The 19,400-nt window shown below is 45.9% G+C and overlaps 1 protein-coding gene across 4 annotated transcripts in view; it reads right to left on the bottom strand.

Annotated features, from left to right (window-relative positions):
* KIAA1671 overlaps positions 1-19,400 on the bottom strand; it is a 65,661-nt gene that overhangs the window by 5,903 nt on the left and 40,358 nt on the right. For all 4 annotated transcript variants that reach the window (XR_014226939.1, XM_082293615.1, XM_082293613.1 and 1 more), the window contains one exon: positions 4,122-4,240. Coding sequence is in view for 3 of the 4 variants with exons in the window: in XM_082293615.1 (XP_082149741.1) it covers positions 4,122-4,240 (119 nt within the window). In the remaining variant the exon portion in view is untranslated. The remainder of the gene's footprint in view (positions 1-4,121; positions 4,241-19,400) is intronic.

The following is a 19,400-nucleotide window of genomic DNA, read 5'->3' as shown; positions in this document are numbered from 1 at the left end:
GTAGGGTCAGGACTGAAAGCTGTACACAGTTGTGGCTGCCTTTGTCACAAAGGCTGGAGTATTCCTTGAAACAGCAGGAAGACTCTACTGTCAATAAAAGTTGGGCTGTCTTGCTTCTAATTCCCAGTTTGAAAAAAAAAAAAACCTAAAGGATTTAGTTCTGATTTTTTTTTTTCCTCCTCTTGATAGAAGTCTTATGTCACTAAGCACCGTTTCTTGGGCACATATCTAGAAGAACTGTTCTAAACCTAAAAAAACACGTATTTATCAATTTACACACATCTTTTAACAACACACCTTCGTATTTGGCACAGCAATCCAAGGAGAAAAACACTCAGGAGTGTCCTGCTGGATAACAGCATTCCATCAGCACCAGCACATGGTACAACGTCCAGTCTGGCAGAGCAGACACTGCCCAGAGGGCTTCCAGCACACAAGCAGAGGGAATGCTGTTTCCCTCCTTCACCAGTGGGCCCCAGGATAATTAAGAATGGCACTAATGAGCTCTGGGGGAAAGTTTTTGTCTAGGATTTGTGCTTCAAATGACATTTGGTAGCTGCAGCATTAGGCTTTAGAGCCACTGCAACATGGAAGAATGGAGAGGGGAGGGACAATCTGTAGGACCTTTCATGGAAATTAAAGCGTGTGTTGAAAGGATCCTGTTGGATTTGCACATCTCCAAAAAGTCTCTGCCCTGCTACATCCATCCCAGGGCTGCAGCTGATACATTTCACTGAGGCTTTTCAAACTGAAATATTTGAGAGCAAGATGTGACACAAATCCAGCTGAATTCGCACTGGTTGGTGGTTCCTCACTCACAAACCTTCCCAGTGGGTTTTTCTTTGGAGTTCCTGCACAATTACAGCCCCATACAACAACCCCTGTGGCACAGCTCATCCCCAAATATGGGAAGGATGCCTGGAGTCCAAACCCTGTTATGTGCAGTGGATTCTTTCCAGTGAACAGCAAATTAGGGGGGAAAACTCCCTTCAGAAAAATGAAATTGAAAATGGATTTTCAGTTCTCATTACTGAGATGTATCGTGCACCTCTTTCCATTATTTCATTAAGATTTCAGGGTTTGTGAGCACATCCATGAGCTGCCCCTGATGTTCCACAGGTGCATTTACAGACACTTCTCTGAGAAATCATCCCTCACGTGGAGCACACAAACCCAGCAGGATGGTTATCACAATGGGCAATAAAGTGTCAGCAATCCTCACCTTCAACTGCAATTAAATTTAATTAGTTTTAGCAAGACAGTGCGTAGAGGCCATAAAGGTGTTGCTTCAGCCTGTAAAATGAGGAGTTAGAGATGTATGAATCCATCACCTAAAGCCAACTCCTTTCCTGTAAAAACCAATAATTTTCCCTATGAAGACTGTTCTAACCTAAAAGAGTTTTCTACAATGCCAACCTGGAAAAGCTTACTAAAGCCTAGCTTACTAATTTGAGAAAAATTAAAATAAAATCTTTTAGATAAACTAAGAAAAATCCAATTAACGCCTCCAAATTGGAGGAGATGGTTTCATCTCTGTCCTTCCAAGGAGCTACTGGCCAAAGCCCACTGGAAGCAGCCCAGAGGAGCTCCTTACACTAATCCCAGCAGTGACTCAGTTCTAGAGGAAAATGTTCCTTTCTTCACCTTCCAAAAGCTCATCTAGGAAAAGGACCGTGTTCATCCTGTTGCCCTGTAGTTATGGCTTTTTGTTTTAAAATTCCCTTCCTCTCCCAGACAAGGGGTGGAGTCACCACCCCTGGAAGTGTTCAAATGCCAAGCAGAGGTGGCATTTGGTTGGTTTAGTGGCCACGGTGGGATTCAGGTGAATCACACTGGACTCAGTGATCTTGGAGGGCTTTTCCAACCTTAAGGACCCTGTGATTCCATGAAGATGAGGTCATTCACACAAGCACTAATAAAACTCTCCTAAAAGAATCCCTCTGTGGCTCCAATACTGGGAAATGCCCCAGACTGGAGGTTCCCCCAGCACAGCAGGAGGCTGGGACACCGTCTGGTCCCCGCGGGATGTGACACCGTGGGGGCTGGCAGGGGAAATGCTCCGAGGGAAGTGAGCCAGGCCAAACAGGAAAACTGAACCATCTCCTGCGAGTTCCTGCCTCCAGCTGGGGCGAGGAGGAGGCACCAAAGGCAGAGCCCTGCTCAGAGCACCCACAGCAACATGAGGAGAACGTCTGCACTGCTCCTGGCAGGGACTTCATCCAAAATAAACTGCAGACAGAACGCACGTTCAATATATTCCAGGAAGACTTCCATTATTTAGAAGTACATTAATCTCATTTCTCTTCAAGTGCCTGAATTAATACAGCAGTAATTCCCCTGCAATGAGCTGTAAGTCGAAACAAAGCAGAGCAATGGGGTGGCAAAATGCTGAAGAGTCTCTACACTGACACCATTATACTGCAAAAAAAGCAAAACCTAAACATTTCTTGCAGTGGAAACAAAATTCCAGCACATGGGACTGAATTCAATCCTTCAGTGAACCGGAATGTTTAGGTGGAGCTGCTCTAATCAGGATGGATGGATTGAAATAACTCTCCAGTGCTGTCTGCTCTGAAGCTGAGACAAGCACCTTTGTTAAGAAACTGATCTCAGAAATGTCTGTATCATCCTGGAATCCAAGATAATTTTACAGCAGCCTGGCTGTCACTGTTGGCATTCACTTGGCTGCTGAACCTCCGAGCTGGTCGTTACCCTGATTTCATAAGCAATAAAATATTTATAACACACAGTTCTCAAATGCAGAACACACCAAACATAATTGACATTAATGTCTGCTGTAAGATCCCAACAAGTATAGCATTAAAAAACAGATAAAATGCTATTTTCATACCACACTGAGCAGACAGGACACGAGTTCAGGCTAGATCAAGCTGTAATTTACACAACAGGTGTAAACTATAAAAAACCTCACACTTTGCTGCTCTAGGTTTATTCCGCCAAATCATTCTAAGGACAGAAAAGCATCAGCAATACTCTGTTTCACTCAACTGATATCCCATTTCATCCTCCACTTCACCACCAATAAAGCACTTGAGAGTCTGAGCTGTGGACACAGAGAGATAAACCCTGTGTCACCCCATCTGAAGCCCAGAGTCTTTGTTCCAGAGGGAACAAAGTCTTTGTTCCAGAGGGATTTTGCCATTCTGCTATTCCAGAGGGATTTTGCCACTCAGCCCACCTGGCAGCGTTGTTGAGGCTGTTAAAAGGAATGGCAATGGCAGAAAAACAGATTTATAAGCAAAGAAAACAAATAAAAGTGTCCAAGAACAGGGCTTGGAGCAACCTGGTTTAGTGGAAGGTGTCCCATGGCTGAGGGCTGGATTGTGATGATCTTCAAGGCCCTTCCAGCACAAACCATTCTGGGATTGTTGGATGGGTTGGAATGTGCTGGAACCCAGAGTGCAGAGAACGTTTCTCTGCCTGTACTGAGGGACCCAACACCCCAGGGAAACACTGTTTTTAACCTTTGTCCATGGAGAGGGCTGCCAAGGCTTTGGGATGAATTAGAATCTACAAGGGTGTGAGGTGGTAGTATAATATACAGTTTGTTACAGGGTGAAAAGTTTAGTGTTTTAGGTTTATTAATATGGTAAGTAGATGAAGGCAAGATGGAGGATCCCTGTGGTTTTTCAGGTCTCCTCCTTCTTCTTCACCTACTCCATTTTCTGCAGTGTTGGTAGCACAGAAGGGATTGGTTAGGAAATGCCACGTTTAGGGCTACATGAATAGATAGTTCATTAGGCACTGGTAGAAAAGTCAAAATAATGTACATTCTTAGTGACAATTGGGTGATTTATCTTTCAAAGGGCCTTGAGTTTCCTGCATTTTGTCTTTTGGTACTTGCTCTGCTTCATGCTATGTCAGCAGCATGTAAATTACTGATAAGATACAATAAACAATCTGAAGACTGAGAAGATCCAAAAGCCCCGTTCATCTCTTACTCCTGGCAAGGACTTTCTCCCCCATCCGGGGAGGACATGTGGGGGGTCGAGAACCCACACAGGAATGTGATGACCTTTAAGGCCCTTCCAGCACAAACCATTCTGGGCCTGTGGGATTCCAGCCTTCCCCCTCACCCCGGAGCTGAGGAAAGGCCTCACCTGTCGCCGCTGTGCCGCTGCTCGTTCCAGGTGCCGTACTGGCTGTCGGGCTCCTGCACCAGCGTGTCCGTGTCCTTCGCCCCCGGCGGCTGCCTGGAGAAGCATTGCCTCAGCTGGTCCTGCAACAAAACCTTCTGTCAGTCCTCCAGCCCCTGGTTGAGGGATTAGCAGGTTTTATTTGCAATAACGGGTTGGAATCTGCCAATTAAACTTGGCTGATTGGGAATGAACTTAAACGCGGAGAACTGCTGGAAACTCAGAACAACCATTCTCTGTACAAGAATTCTCTGCACAATGATTACAATAATTGTTTTCCCGGCCAAGTAATGGATCTAGAGGTTGGAGCTGACTCCCTGTTTTCAGTAACTCCATGCTGCTTTAATATTGCTCTTATCTCAGGTTGCATACAACTTCTCAAAGCACCTATGCAAGCACAAGGAATTCTGCTGGGAATGACATTTCATCTCCTCAAGCACTCAAGCACAGCAGGCAAACATCAACTCCACTGCTCTTTTCCTGGGTTTAATAAAAAGATGCTTTTTTTTTTAAGCTTTCTTTGGAAGACATTCAAAATAAAATGCACAAATAAATAAATAAGCACAGGGCCAGACACAAAAAGCCTTCAACAAACTGATGTAACGTCCAAACCCAACGCAGGAGAGCCCATGGTGGGTTTGCTTTGTTCTATTCTGACCTTTAATTTCCTGACTGTTTTTATTTCATGGATCTGCTGCTTTGCTAAGAAGGAAAGAGTGGATCCCAGGCCCGCCCCTTTCCAGGGAGAGAAGTGGGTCAGTGCTGGAACCCCAGATCTGCAGCACACCAATGTCAACACAGCCCTGCAGTTGTACTGAGTTACTCAGGGAGCTTCAAGAGTTCCTGAAATCCTACACTGGGAGCAGATAATTAACTGTTGGTCCCTTTCACCTTCATTACCCTGAACAAATACAAACATGGCTTTCAGCTCCAGATCGGCTTTGCTTATCAAGATTTTATCTGACAGCAAATTACATGGTTTTCCACCTGTCCTTGGAAAAATCCAAGGATTTTTCCCTCTTTATTAGTACCCCCTGCCTCAGACCCATTGAGCAGAACACGTTGCTAGGACTAAGCCACATCTCCTCTTTGGGCAGCACACACAAAGTAACAGTAATTAAGAAATCCCATCTTTAATATGTAGAATTCCTTCATATTACTGAGGGCAAAAAAGAGAGATTGCATTTTCTTCTTGTTTCCTTAATTTTGCACACCTAAAGAATGCCACCTTAAGACTATAAAACCATTAAGGATAATTCAGCAGTGCTGATAGCTGGCTACTGAAGAAGTCCCACAGCACTTCCAGCTCTCATAACCACTTCTTATTTCCCAGTGGCCACAGCCACTCTCCAGCCCTGCCGTGCTCTTTGCTGCTGACAAAGTGTTTGTGTTTTAATGCAAAGAAAATACAAAAGGCTCCACCACTTACTCCAACTATCACCACAAACCTCAGAGTTAAAAGACCAAGTAAAATTCTGTTTGTAATACTCAAGTAAAACAGGCTCAGTTTGTGAGTTACACGGAACAGATGTTTCCTGCTTTTCGTACTCCAGATGTTCCTGCAGCCCCAGAATTCACTGGTTCTTACACTTTATGCAATCATAGGATTCTTAAGGTTGGAGAAAAACCTCAGAAAGATGGAGTCCAACCTATCCTATACAGATAACTAAATACAGATATGTACATGAATGCCTGGAGGCGAGTTAAGCTCTTACATTTCCCAGTCCACGCCAGGTACAAGATTCCAAACGCGAGCCAGGCACACGCTGCTTCCAACATGGGAGATAGAAACCACAGGGCATTTCCTTCTGCTTGGCTTGGCTGTATGTTTTGCCTTCCATAAATTCCCTCTGCAACTTCCCAATCCCATGATTTGCTCCAGGGACTCCTGGGCTGGGCTCTCACCCAGTGGCCACAGCACCTTTGGCTGGTGGCTGCACTTCTAGGAAAGGCACTAACAAATTCCAGTGGTTCTTCCCACTTCCTTCCCCAACTGTCCATGCTCATCCAGGTGGTTTTTTTCCCCAGCTTGATGCTTATTACGAGTTTTTTTCAATCCCAATCTCACACCACGAGTTACCCCACTCTTACAATCCATTTGTACAGTATTTCCCACTGGTTATGACTAAAGCCCGTTACCTCCACACACAGCACAGACCTTTTTATTTGCAATCACTCACACTGTTTCTACTAGAAATTAGACTAAAAAGCTTAGAAACAGGAACAGGAGCAGCAAAGGAGCAACTTTTGTCCTGTTGCAGTGGGGAGCCCTTGTTTACACAGTGCAGAGTTATCAGGGCCGTGGGGGCTGGACAGGAGGGGTGTGGACAGCCCAGATAACAAGGGCTCAGCAGCCACAGGGGTCAAGTTTAGATGCAAAAACAGGCTCAGTAATTCCCAACAACATTTTACCCTGCTGGCCAGAAACACACCATTAGCAGAGTTATTTCTCTGTGCTAAACCCAAAACAAGCCTGAAAAAGAAATAAAATAACCTCGCAGTGTCTTCAGAAGTAGTAAAGTTCAATACAACAAACAAAGTCTAAATGTCAGGAATAAAACACTCCAAACTCTAGGAAACCTAGAGTTCTCTACATTCTAAGGACTTTGTTATATTCAGAATCATTATTTCATTTTGCTTCTGGAGGAAGCTGCTTATTTCAAGACAATTGTGTCCTTCCCTGACAGGCCCTTTCAACATGTACTTTTTAAGGTGCCAAATGATTAATTGGAAAAAAATAAATGTTCTCTAGGTACCAAGCACAAAAATAAGGAGTGGGAAGAAGAGCTGATCCTCTCCTTGGCTGGTGGAGGAGGTGTTGGCTGGGGGCACCGAGGGCGGTGCAGAAAAGCAATTTATAGCCTGTGCAGCAGCTCAGAGGAGAGGGGGTGCTGAGGAAGGAAGTGATAACAAATCAGGAAGATTTTCCTTGCCAGAAAGTCATTATTAGCAAGAATGAAGAGTTTTAGCTTTTTTTTTTCTGAAGATCTCTTTTCTATCGCTGCCATCATATTCCTGAAAGACTCAAAGCAATCAACACATGAAGCCAGGCCAGGTACAGACATTTCCTCCATAAACAGAATATTCAGGAAACTGGAAAACTAATCATTCCGAAGGAAAAAGCAGTAAAGAGGGGTCTGGTGTCTTTTTAGCACACAAGATAAATCCAAATTAGAACTTTTCTAATTTACGATGACAGAAAAATCTCCCAAATCAAATAAAACCCACACCTGATCCAGGTTTCAAATGCTGTAATTCTCCAAGCTTTGATCTTTAACTTCCCAATTCTTATGCCAGGAGCCAGGAAAAAAAATCTACTTAATTTTTCTATAAAATAAAACAGCTGAGCTGTGTCCTGCTTTGCCTCTGGTTCTTCTTCTAAAATGAGCCATTATGCCTCTTCCAGTCCTCCCTTGGAATTAAGCTGGGCTTGGCTACAGTCCAGGGCTGATTACTCCTGCAATTTCCCATTCCTGAAAACGATGCACACACAACATTGGTCCCAGAAGCCCCAAAATCACCTCTAAATCTGAGTCAACACAGACATTTATGTGCAAAACCCTCCTGCATGGATGGGAAATGAAGACCTGGCACAGGAGGAACAGCAGCTCCGAGAGATCTCCTGAGTCAGAAGCTGCACAGACAGTTTCAAAAATATCTTTCTTCGCCAAGGAGCCCGAGACATCAGCCAGCCAAAGTGACAGCCCACAGCTTGAGTGTGAATGTTCAGAGCTGAATTCCACTGGCATGGATTGGATATGAAGAGAAACTGCACAATGGAAGGAAGTTTTGACCATCTGCCTTGTTAATACACAACTCAGAGAAAAAATGGTGCTGATTTCTTGAAAAGGGATGATTTTTTTTTCATTTTTCCCTCTCCTTACTTTAAAGAAATAAAAAATGTGGTCAAATTGTCCCTTAAGTGTGACACTGAATTTTAGAAGAGCTCACAAGTCCTTACAAATCCAGAAAAGTATTCCAGCTGTTCCCCTGCAGCATGCCAGAAGACAGCTACAGACCTCCACCTATTCATATTTTATGACATTATTTTGTAGTTGACTCTGCTTTGAATGGGATGCTGGGCTCGACGAGCTCCACAGGTCCTTTATAACCTAAATTATTCTACAATTATCCTAAGGATTCTAAGGACTAAGAGGTGAACTATATATTCTGGAGCACTAAAAGAATCATCAGAACATAACATCAGATTGAAACCAACCAAACACTGAAAACCCCACCACAATAAGAGGGTCTGTGGGTCACAGCCCATGGATTTTAATTTGGAAGCACCCAAACGCCAGGACAGCAAGTGGGAAGAGGATCCCAGGATTTCCATCTGTACTTACTATCCATCCAATGAATGCTGCCCATGAGGAGTAAGTCATGGCTCCAGCTCCTCTTAATTCCCAGCAATCAGGTGGGATTCAGACTGGTGAGATGGCCAGCTCCGTGTTTAAATTAACTGCTGGATGGAGTCAGTGCCTCAGGCAGCGTCCCAGGCTGAGGCAGCACCTTCTGCCCCCACCCTCCCTGCTGCAGCCCCAGATAAAGAGTTCCAGGGACTGCCCAGCTGAGCTCAGGGATGAGTTACAGACCTCCAGCATGAGGGAAGGCTCCCCAGCCCTCCCAAACACACCAGCCAGAACAACGGCCTCAAACAGGGCAGCACTGCACCATCCCTGGAGCCCAGCCTGAAGAGCAGGGACAGAATTAAGGGAATTCCACCCAGAACCTCCAGGTCTTTACACCACAACATGGCCACCTCCAGTGTGGTCAGAGGATTAAGGAGATGGCAGTGAGTGGCTGTGGTGTCTGTTCAAGTGGAACATCCCTCTGTGGGATGTCCAGCTCTGGGGTCCCAGCACAGGGAGGACATGGAGCTGTTGGAGCGAGTCCAGAGGAGGCCGTGAAAATGATCAGAGGGATGGAGCAGCTCTCCCCATAAGGAAAGGCTGAGAGTTGAGGTTGTTCAGCCTGGAGAAGAGAAGGCTCCAGGGAGACCTTACTGTGGCCTTTCAGTACCTAAAGGGGCTCCAAGAGAGCTGGGGAGGGACTTTGGACAAGGCGGAATGGCTTCCCACTGACAGACAGTAGCTTCAGATTAATGTTAGGAAGAAATTCTTCCCTGTGAGGGTGGTGAGGCCCTGGCACAGGGTGCCCAGAGAAGCTGTGGCTGCCCCTGGATCCCTGGAAGTGCCCAAGGCCAGGCTGCACTGGGCTTGGAGCAACCTGGGACAGTGGAAGGTGTCCCTGCCCATGGCAGGAGGTGGAGTGGGATGGGCTTTATGGTCCCTTCCAACCCAGACCATTCCATGATCCCACTGGCCCCAGTGCATCCTGTGCTGGGCAGGACAAGCTGGTTTTATGTGGGAAACTGGAGCTGCTGCTGCTGAATGCACAAGCAATGCCTGGAGAAACACACGTGTGCCCCATGTGACTGTGAGCACTCACACCACATATTCAGCTCTCTTAGATCCTGAGGAGCTACACTGCTCTGCTCAAAAATCCTTTAAATAATGGATGTTTCCCTCTCCCATGGGCAGTAATGTTCCAGTCCCACAGTACCAAGCATCTCATAAATGCCATCAGCCCCGACAGCCTCCCTGTTGCTATGCAACCCTGGGCTGCCTCTCCATACGTGTTTTCCTTGCCTCTTCCACAGGGATACGATACCCAACCACCAACGACATCCCTGATGCTAAAGCCTGACAGCATTTCCCTTACGAAACAGGAGTTGTTTTTAGAGGGTGACTGGTCTAATTCTCCACCTTGTCATTGCTTCCCCATTGATGCACAGGCCTGAATCCCAACCCCCTTCTCTCTGGAAAGGCACAGCAAAAATTGCAGCAAAGCAGATGTACTAAAGGGGCTCCAAGAGAGCTGGAGATGGACTTTGGACAAGGACATGGAGGGGAATGGTTTTAAACTGGCATAGGGCAGATTTAGATTAGATACTAGGAAGAAATTCTTCCCTGTGAGGGTGGTAAAGCCCTGGCACAGGCTGCAACACCAGAGACAGACACAAAGTCTACCCAGCATCGATTCTGGCCACAACAGAGAATGTGGTCAAATTAATGCAGATGAAGTTGGGTTTGCCAGGGATCTGGTTACGATCATGCAGTGACATCAGCTCCCTGCTCCTGCAGTGACTCCTGGTGCCGTTACTCTCCTCATTTCACAGAGGATTTCAAAGATATTTGAGAGTTTATCGTTTCTTCTACCTTGCAAATCGAGCTGCTCTGTCCCGCTGTGAACACTCACCACACACACGTCAGCTGGTTCAGGGCAAGGCTGAAGATGGAGCAGAGGTTGACTCGATGTGCAAAAAGCAGATGAGAACTAAATTCTAAATATAAGCCCTGCTAGGGCTGCGTGAGCCACGACAGCACTTCCTCTGAGAGGTGGGAACGTACACCACCACAGCAGAGGAACTAGCTGGGAACATCTTTAAAATCTCTCCTATATCATCAGATTAAATTTCCTTTTCAGCCTCAGGCAGCCAAGCTGATAAGGAATGAACCCCCAAGAAAGCCAAGGCAGCAGGAAGGAGCCAGAGGCTCCGTCAGGAAGATCCTGAGCAGCGACAGGGAATCCAGGCTCTCCCCAGGGCACGTGTAACTCCCATCAGTGTTAATAAAACCTGGCACCGAGCGTGGAACAGGATCCCTCGACTTCAACACTGCAAGAGGCACAAGCCAGAACAAGGCAATTTCATACTGGGATGCCAAGGAGGGAATAGATTTGCTTTTTTTGAAAAGCTGCATAGTTGAAATCAACACCTCCTACTCGAAATGCTGCATTTCACAGCTCTTCTGCACAGTTAACGTCTCTCCACATGAGACACAAGCTAAACTTCAAACAAACATTCCTGGGAAGAAGTGCTCATTAGCTTAAAGCCTGGAATTAAAGATGTACAGAAAGTGATAGGATTTCCTGACAACAAGTGAATAACAAACGTGCTCGTTTCAACACACAGCTCGCACAGCTCAGGAGATGTTTTAGGAGACAGCAGTCAAAACACACACACACAGAGAACACCAGGAGCATTTCCCAAAACTTTCACAGTATTACCAATTGCAGTAAAAATGGATTGCCAGGATAGGGAAGCTGTGAGGCCCTGGCACAGGGTGCCCAGAGAAGCTGTGGTTGCCCCATCCCTGGAAGCGTCCAAGGCCAGGCTGGAGCAACCTGGGATACTGCAAGGTATCCCAAACCATGGCAGGGTGTGGGACTGGATAATTTTAAGGCCCCTTTCAACCCAGATCCTTCTGGGATTCTAGGATTCTAAGGTTTGTGTTCAGAGAAGTTTTTGTTTAATACAATTTACTTCCCCTGAAAGCTGTCACTTAGAGCTTTAAAAAAAAAAAAGCAGCAATGTGGATGAGCACAAAATACCAGCTCTAAATCTATTTATGCTATTTTCTTCTTGTTTAAGAGTATGGTAAAAATCAACTCCTTGCAGTCAGCCTAAGTGAAATCACAGAGTAAAGTCATTTAAATAATTATTCCTGTCAAAATAACGAGAGAACAACAAAGGCAGCCACCAAATGCCCATCACTATGGGTCTCTGGCCCAGATTTATCTGCCAGCTACGTTCATGGCCTGTTAAACCAAAGAGAAGTTATTAAGAATGAAAAAGCAGGAACTGTTTCAGCACTGGCCCTTGTATCTTCATTAATTAAACTGAACAGCTTCACTCCTCCCCCCACCCCCAAACAAGACAAACAACCCATTTTTAAAGCCTGCCTGCTGCAAACTTGCTTCCCCCTACCCTAACAGCTCCCTGGGAATTTAAAGATAACATTTAAAGATTAAAATTCCATTTACTGATAGTACCAAAAAATTACTTTTGAGAACAATTCATTCTGTTCTTGGTGAATATTAGGGCAGAAGAGTTCAGCAACTATCCCCTGTAGGGTCTGTACCTATTCCAAGTTCAGAATCAAAGTGCCAACTTGTAGTAATTTCTTTTTACAAATCGTTTGTTGAAGGATGTTCATCACAAAGGACAAACTTCTGCAGACAGACTTGGGTACAACAGAACAGGCACTGCAGATCAAAGCTTTTTTATAAGCAGAGACACAGCCCCCGGTGAATGAAGGTGTGGAACTCAAACCAGGACCCTCACTTGCTCCAGAAAGGGATCCTGTTCTATGGGAAAAGTCAGAGTCCACCAGCTCTCCCCAGGAACAAGCTGCACAAACTTAGACTGGCTGGAAAAGAAACATCTGGGAAGATTAATAAAAACTAGGATGGGAATTTCAGCCTCTAGCAGGGAAAAGGCTGTAGGATGCAACAAAAACCCTCAGAAGGACTAAGTGCCCTCCCAGCACATCTGGGACACGTGCAGCAAACAAATCACTCCACTTCCATCTTTATTTTGGAACTATATCAAAAATTGAATTTAAACTAAATAATGCTGCCAGATGAATTCTGAATGAAACACCATTTTCTTTGACTTCCCAGTACACCAAAAGGAAACCACTACTAAATGCACTTTGGTGTTATTTCTAGCACACAGCGGAGCAATTTAGGTAAAACACATCAACCACTCTCAGCCCCAGAATTCATCTCTCCTGTTCTGTGTGAAACACCCCCAAGGTTTTCCATGACTTTTTTTAGCAGTGTAAGTGGAGCCAAGGGCATCAGACAACTGCCCTGGTTTTATTGTAAGGCAACAAACCTCGAGACCTAGAACAGAGCTGGCTGTGAAACCAGATCTCACACCTATAATAGAACCATGACCGAGAGACCCTGATTAAATCAGAGGCCATGTTTAATGCATGTATCTCTGCTCCTCTTACAAAGACACCAAGCTGATGACATGAGATGAAAATGGACAATTAACTCAATAAAAATACCTGAAAGAAAAATCAGCTTCTATTTAAAAAGTCTCACTGCAAAGTAAAAACTTCTGCAAGCTCAGCTATGGATTCGCAGATGTGAGGCTGAAGAACTTTACTCACACTGACTTAAATTGTGCTGCCCAAGTTGAATTTGGACACATTTCTTTGCCTTGTACAATGCCAAATTCTCCACCAGTAGCCACCAGTGGCAGCAGGAAAGGGAGCTGGAAGCCACTGGCCCTCACTGTGTCAGGCAGGAGCTCATGAGCACGGCTGACCCTTGTTTAAAAACTCCATCAGCACTGAGTGACTGCTCTACACTACAGCCCTAAAGCCGCACAGAAGTCAGTTCGTATGAATTACACACTTTTTACTCATTCCACAGTTTCTGGTAGCACAATGTCAGTAGTTTTAAGGACTGAGACAGGACGCTGTTGCAATCAGATGAAAAAGTACCAGCTCCAGGTCTCAGTCATTTGCCACAGACACAATGGCACCAACCACAAACTTCTCGGAGTGCTCAGACCTTAAGTTTGAGCCCAAGTGAAACCAAACTCACACAAAAAGCCAAGCACAAGCAAAATTCTTGCTGAAACAGAGGAACAGCAGCTCCACCACTGTCACCAGTGACTTAAGTGAAAAGGTCACCCCGTGTCTCTCGATTTCTGCTCCGTAAGCAGGGCTGCGTAGGACAGCAGAACATTTGTCCTTTGCAGGTTTCACATTCCCATTTTTCAGCCTTCTTTCACACGAGTTGTTCATTCAGATGATTCCAATAAATCTAAAACACCAGCTTAAAAAAGAAGGCAAGAGAACTTCACCATGCTAACGCTGTAACAGTGGTTACCAAATATTTTCTTCTTCATTCTTTTGTGCTTACTTGACACTATTTTCTTTCCCAGACTGTCCAAACAGGACACGGATAGCAAGCTGGGACAGAAATGCTCTACCCAGAGCTGATAGAGAGCACTGGAAACAGAAGTATTCAAACACCACACCTGTCCAAGGAATGCAGCGTCACTTGCACTCATTCCCTGAGCAAACCCCGCGAGGCCACAGCAGAGCTGCCCGTGTTTGCACTTCACAATGAGTAACTGTTTTGTTTAATAATAAAAAAAAAGAAACCAAAACATTTTAGCCACTTCAGAGAGTTTGGATTTACTCAACACGTTGGCACCAAGGCTTGGGGCCCCTTTCCACACAACTCAACCACAGTCACTCACTTCCCCCTGGTCAAACATGGGGCTTAAATCACCAGTTTCAGGTACAACTCAAACCACTGGTTTCAGCTCCTCTCCGTGAAATAAAACAGGAATTAACCAGGTTTGTTTCCCTTTCACTCCCTATCACCCCAAACCTTTGCTGCTTTGTAGGATGTGCCAGAACTAGAATTGGTCGGGAGGATCGTGGCAGCCGCAGCCCTCAGGAAACCAGCCTCTCCTCCACCACTCTGCCGTGCCATGGAATACAGACAGTCCTTCCTGAACATAACCTGGAAGCTAATGGAAAAGGGAGGGGGAAAAGGGCTTCATCTGGCACAGAGCTGTGGGGAAACAAGAGCTCTTCACCTTTGCTTTGCTCCCAGGAATTGCACCCTGCCTCTGTCACACCACAGCCTTCACAAGTCACGTTGACCCTATCACTTCTGTGGCATGACAAAGATGGAAGCATTCTGAGAAAAAACACCCTTTTTTCAATAAAAGAAGGGAATAATGATCATTTATGTTGCCTGCACAGTGACAGCACTTCACTCTTCTTACAAATTTAGCTTCAGGCATTTTTTTTACTGGAAAACCACAAATACTGAAGCACACCCAAAGCCATGCTGGCCTGTGCTGGGGAACTGACCAACACCAGACCATTGTCAGATAAACTTTCTCATTTCAAACCAATACTTGTCCTACCTTAAAAATCAACCACATTATCCCCATTCCCCAAACCTTGACTCCCTGGCAAATGAAAACATCCACCTGCGCTGCAGGAAGAAAGCAGCTGGGAGCAGACAGACAGACAGCACTATCTGGAGGTGTTTTGGGGGCTGTTTTTAGATGGAAAAGCAGACAGGAGGTAGGTTTTGTTAGGAGATAAAATGCTGCAACAAACCCGAGGGTTTTTATCATATTCTCTCCCTTGAGGGTCTCAAAAAGGTGCATCGCTTACAAGCTCGGGTGGCTCTGAGCTGGGCTGCCTCTTCCTCAAAGAGGAAAACCTCTGCTGACTCCGCACTGAAAACCTTCGGAAGGACTCTCTGCTCCGGGATGCAAAGTGCCTGAAGGAAGAGGTTCTCTTGAAGGGAGTCCTGGTGCCACCTTCCCCGCCACTCCTCTCATGAGCCACCGCAGTAGTGACTAAATTTAGTGCTTCCTGCAAGGATCTCCGCACTGTGCCCATCCACTGGGTCATGTGAGTTTGTGCCACTGTCAGTTTGTCTCCAAGGTAATCCATTTTTTTTTTTTTTCCAGCAGAGATGAGATATCAATATCCAGTAGCAATTAAAATAGATTCTCTTTAACAACCCTGATATATTTTGCAAAAAGTGATTCCGTGTATAAAATATTTCCAGCTAAGGTAAACAGCACTGCACTATCACCCTCAGCATATTCCTAAAATTAAATAACCAAAGATGTGAGGTGGGAGATTGGTATTTGTCAAGTAGGAAAAAATAAAAGACTTTTCCTACTTACAATCGGCTTTCCAGAGTTCCATCAAAATATGTTTAATTCAGCCATGTTAAAGAGATAAATCAATGTTTAAATCCTGACACAGTCACTGGAAACGAGTCCATTTGCAAGCAGAGAATTAGGCTCTTACTCTCTCATTTCAGAGCAAGAAAAGCAACTCCCTTTTTAAGCCAAGTTTTTGTTTTGCTGTAAATATCAGAAGGATAAAACAAATCTTATTCTCCTGGCTTGGCCACTCGTCAGATGAGAGTGCATTGACCAAAGTTCTGGTGCTCCTATACAATCCATTTAGCAGCAAATCGATTAGATCTTCTAAACAATAAATCCAGATTCTTTTCTTCCCAAAAAAACTCTGCAGAAGGGTGTCAGCAGCAGAATCCCCTCCTCACCAGCCTTGCTGCCTTCGGAACCATCCTGGAGCTCTCCCCTGGCAGAACTGCGGAGCGAAGCCGGGGGAGGCTGAAGGCGAAGTGTGTCCAGCCTTCCCCGAGGGACTCGTTGGCTGCTCAGAGCCTGCCAAAAGAGCTGCTGGATGACATCAGCTCCTCTGCTTCCAGGGGGGCTCCCAGCCGAGGGACAAACGCACGGACTGTCCCCACGCCTGCTCTCCTCACGCGGCCCCGAGCGGCTCTGGAAGCAGCTCTGGATGCACAGCTGTTTGTAGCCCGTCTGGCTCCCAGGCAGGATCCGCCACGCTCCCAGCGCTCCCGACTAAGGCACACGAGGTTACAAGCAGGAGAACGCTGCCTCTGGAATGCCGATCCCTCCTCTCCGTCCCTGCCTCGCCTGCGCTCCAGGGAGGAAACAATGAGGAGGTGACCAGCCGCAGAGGTCTGCCCAAGGAAGGATCTGGGCTGGGCTTTATTATAGTACAGGCAGGGTTACCATGGCAACGCAGGGAACAGCATCTGCTGGCTCCGGAGCAGGCAGGAGTTGCACAGATCTATTGGAATGATTCATAGTTTGCATATGTCACGTGGACTTAGTGATTTTAACCCTTCCTGGGGAACGCGGCTCTGCCACGGAACGTCTCGCACAGACACCAGAGGATTCCCACCGGGATGGGGCCACACCTACACCCCGCTCCTGCTGCTCAACGGGCACATGGGCAGTGCCACCTCCTGTACCTGGTTCCTTGCGCCATTCACGGCCTCGAAGAGGACACGTCCCAGTCAGCGACTGTGCTATCGGCACAGGATAATGATTAAGCCAGAGGCTCAAACCAAAGCTGAACAGGTCTGACCACTGGAAGCCGGTTTTTTCCACTTTTCTACACTGTTCCCTGTTGTGAGGAAGGGCTCCATGTCCTTTCCCAGCTCTGCTCCCTCTCCAGCTGCTGGGAGACCACGGTTGGTACCACAACCCCAAAACGACTGAGGGTAATGACAGGACCCCAGGTGGCACCAGCCATGGAATTCCTGGGAACAGCCCACTTGGGAGGACAGCAGGAATAAAAGCTAGGGGTTTAAATCAATAAACCTAAGTTTATGACGTTAAGTTTGGACTTAAAAAGTTCAAAGTCAAGACGTGACTAGTTCAGGACCGAGAGTAAAGAGGCAAGACAGGCATGTTGGAAGCTGCTCACTCTCTTGTTTGTTCAAGGGGATTTGTGGCTGTTGCTTAATTTGCCATACAAAGTACCATGAACTTGCATCACCCTCTGCTCCTCTGAACCATCCAGGAAGAGGATTCAATGGAACAAAGAATTTCTAGATAACATTTGATGCAATGGTTCTTGCGTAAGGTTTATTGTATCAGAAATGTGCCTTGCAGACATGCACGATCCCAAGATGCCCTGAGGAAACGGGGTGCCTTCCCTTTTAATCCCTGCTTTTAGGAGCTCAACTCCACCAAGCTGTAATTTATCTGCAAGAAAAACATTAGTGACAGAATGTAGCATTCCCTAACTTATTCTTATTTTTGAATGTATTTGTTTTGAACATTCTCAAATTAGTAGCCTCATAAAACCTCTCAGTGATAAAAGAAAATCCAACCAACAGAAAATACTTTTTTCCCCCCCTCAAACAGCTCTTCTCTTAAAGAGCTGCAGGGTTATTTTTGTATGGAAATGGAGACAGTTTTGACCAGAAGCCCCAAGAGCTCGGTGTTTCTTAGATTTGTAAAAAAATAGGGAAAAAATTAATTTATCTACCAGAGTTATGGATAATGCTTCACAAACGACAGCGATCCTGCATCCAAGGCTGGAATTTAAGACTTACTGCACATTTTTATGCTGCTAAATCTAAGTGTGATATTTCAAACATCTGCGCCTTTGCAAGTGCAGCTCTGTGCCTGCTGCAGTGCAGGGATTCTGCACGGGGCACTCTGCCATTCCAGAGGGTTTCAGGCTCCATCTGATGTGGGAGCCCCTGAAATAGCAGCCCGAGAGCTCTGCCTGGAGCTGCCATGTGAGTTAGTCAGCAGTTCCTTCACCTCACCAGGATGGGCAGAGCAGAACCGAAATTTAACTCCCCTTCTGGAATATCACCTGGGGCAAACAGGGGGAGAGGCAGAGCAAGGTTTCAGCAACGCTCCACAGAGCAAGGTACTCCTACAGCTCGCTGCAAGGACTCCTCACATGTGCATGGAACTTGAAGGATCTGAAAAGTCGCTACAGAATATATTCCACTTCTTTATTATACCTCCCCTGAAAAAAGAATGTTATACCAAATATACCATTTCTGCCCTCAGAAGATTGAAAAAGTGCTGATTTGAGTCTTTCTGCAATACTAAATTTAGGATCTTCTGGCACCACGTGAACACACTGCTGGGTATTGAAGCATCTAAATTACTGCTTAGATTTACACCTCAATTAACATCAGGGCAAAACGCTTTAGAGGACAACCAGATGCACCTTCACCATCAAATTCAAATGGCTGGAGATTTTTCCACCACTTCAGCTAAATTTGCAGGGGAGTGGAACAAAATGAGCTTTAGGGTCCCTTCCCTTGGAGACCATGGGCACCTTCCACTAGACCAGCGCTAAGCCCTGTCCTACTTGGCCTTGGACATTTCCAGGGATGGAGCAGCCACAGCTTCTCTGGGCAACCTGTGCCAGGGCCTCACCACCCTCACAGGGAAGGATTCTCTAACTGGCCCCCAGCCCAGCAGTCTTGGCTGAGTGAGGGGTTGTTCCTGAACAAGAACAGCACAAAATGATCTTCTGCCCTTGACAAATCCAAGTGATTATCTCACCCTGGGTCTGTCAGGGATCTGCAGCTCCAGAAAACAGAGCGCACATACACACAGCTACCCAAACTGCATGACTAATTACCTCAGTATAAATGGGACCTCGTTATTCAAACATCACTGGATACTTCCATTGTTAACATCTCTTCCACCTACAGCTCAAAAACACAACCCTGCACAAAGACCTAACAACCCTTGTTTCTCCCCTCATTCAGCAGAAAACAAATTCCATGGTTACATTATATTTTCCAAAAGCCTCTTACAGCTCATTTGGAGCTTCACCTGCTCTCAAATACATGTAATTATGTTAATGACTCTGTGGGATTGGAAGGTCAATTCAAAGAAGGCCTGCAAGCAGCAGAGTACAGAACACAGCCCAGGAGGGGCAGGCGGGACTTGCAGCCTCTTTATGGGTGTCAGTCCTTCCAGCCCATGGGGTTTCCCTGCCACCAGCTCCATCCCAGCAGCATGGAACTGGGAAGGAAATCCAGTTGAAAACCCAGCAAGACACCTGGGATTAGTTTTCA

The sequence above is a fragment of the Coloeus monedula genome (assembly GCF_965178545.1).
Source record: "Coloeus monedula genome assembly, chromosome: 18".
Classification (NCBI taxonomy): domain Eukaryota; kingdom Metazoa; phylum Chordata; class Aves; order Passeriformes; family Corvidae; genus Coloeus; species Coloeus monedula.
Note: the sequence above shows the minus strand (reverse complement) of the source record. Positions and strands in the feature narration are given on the sequence as shown.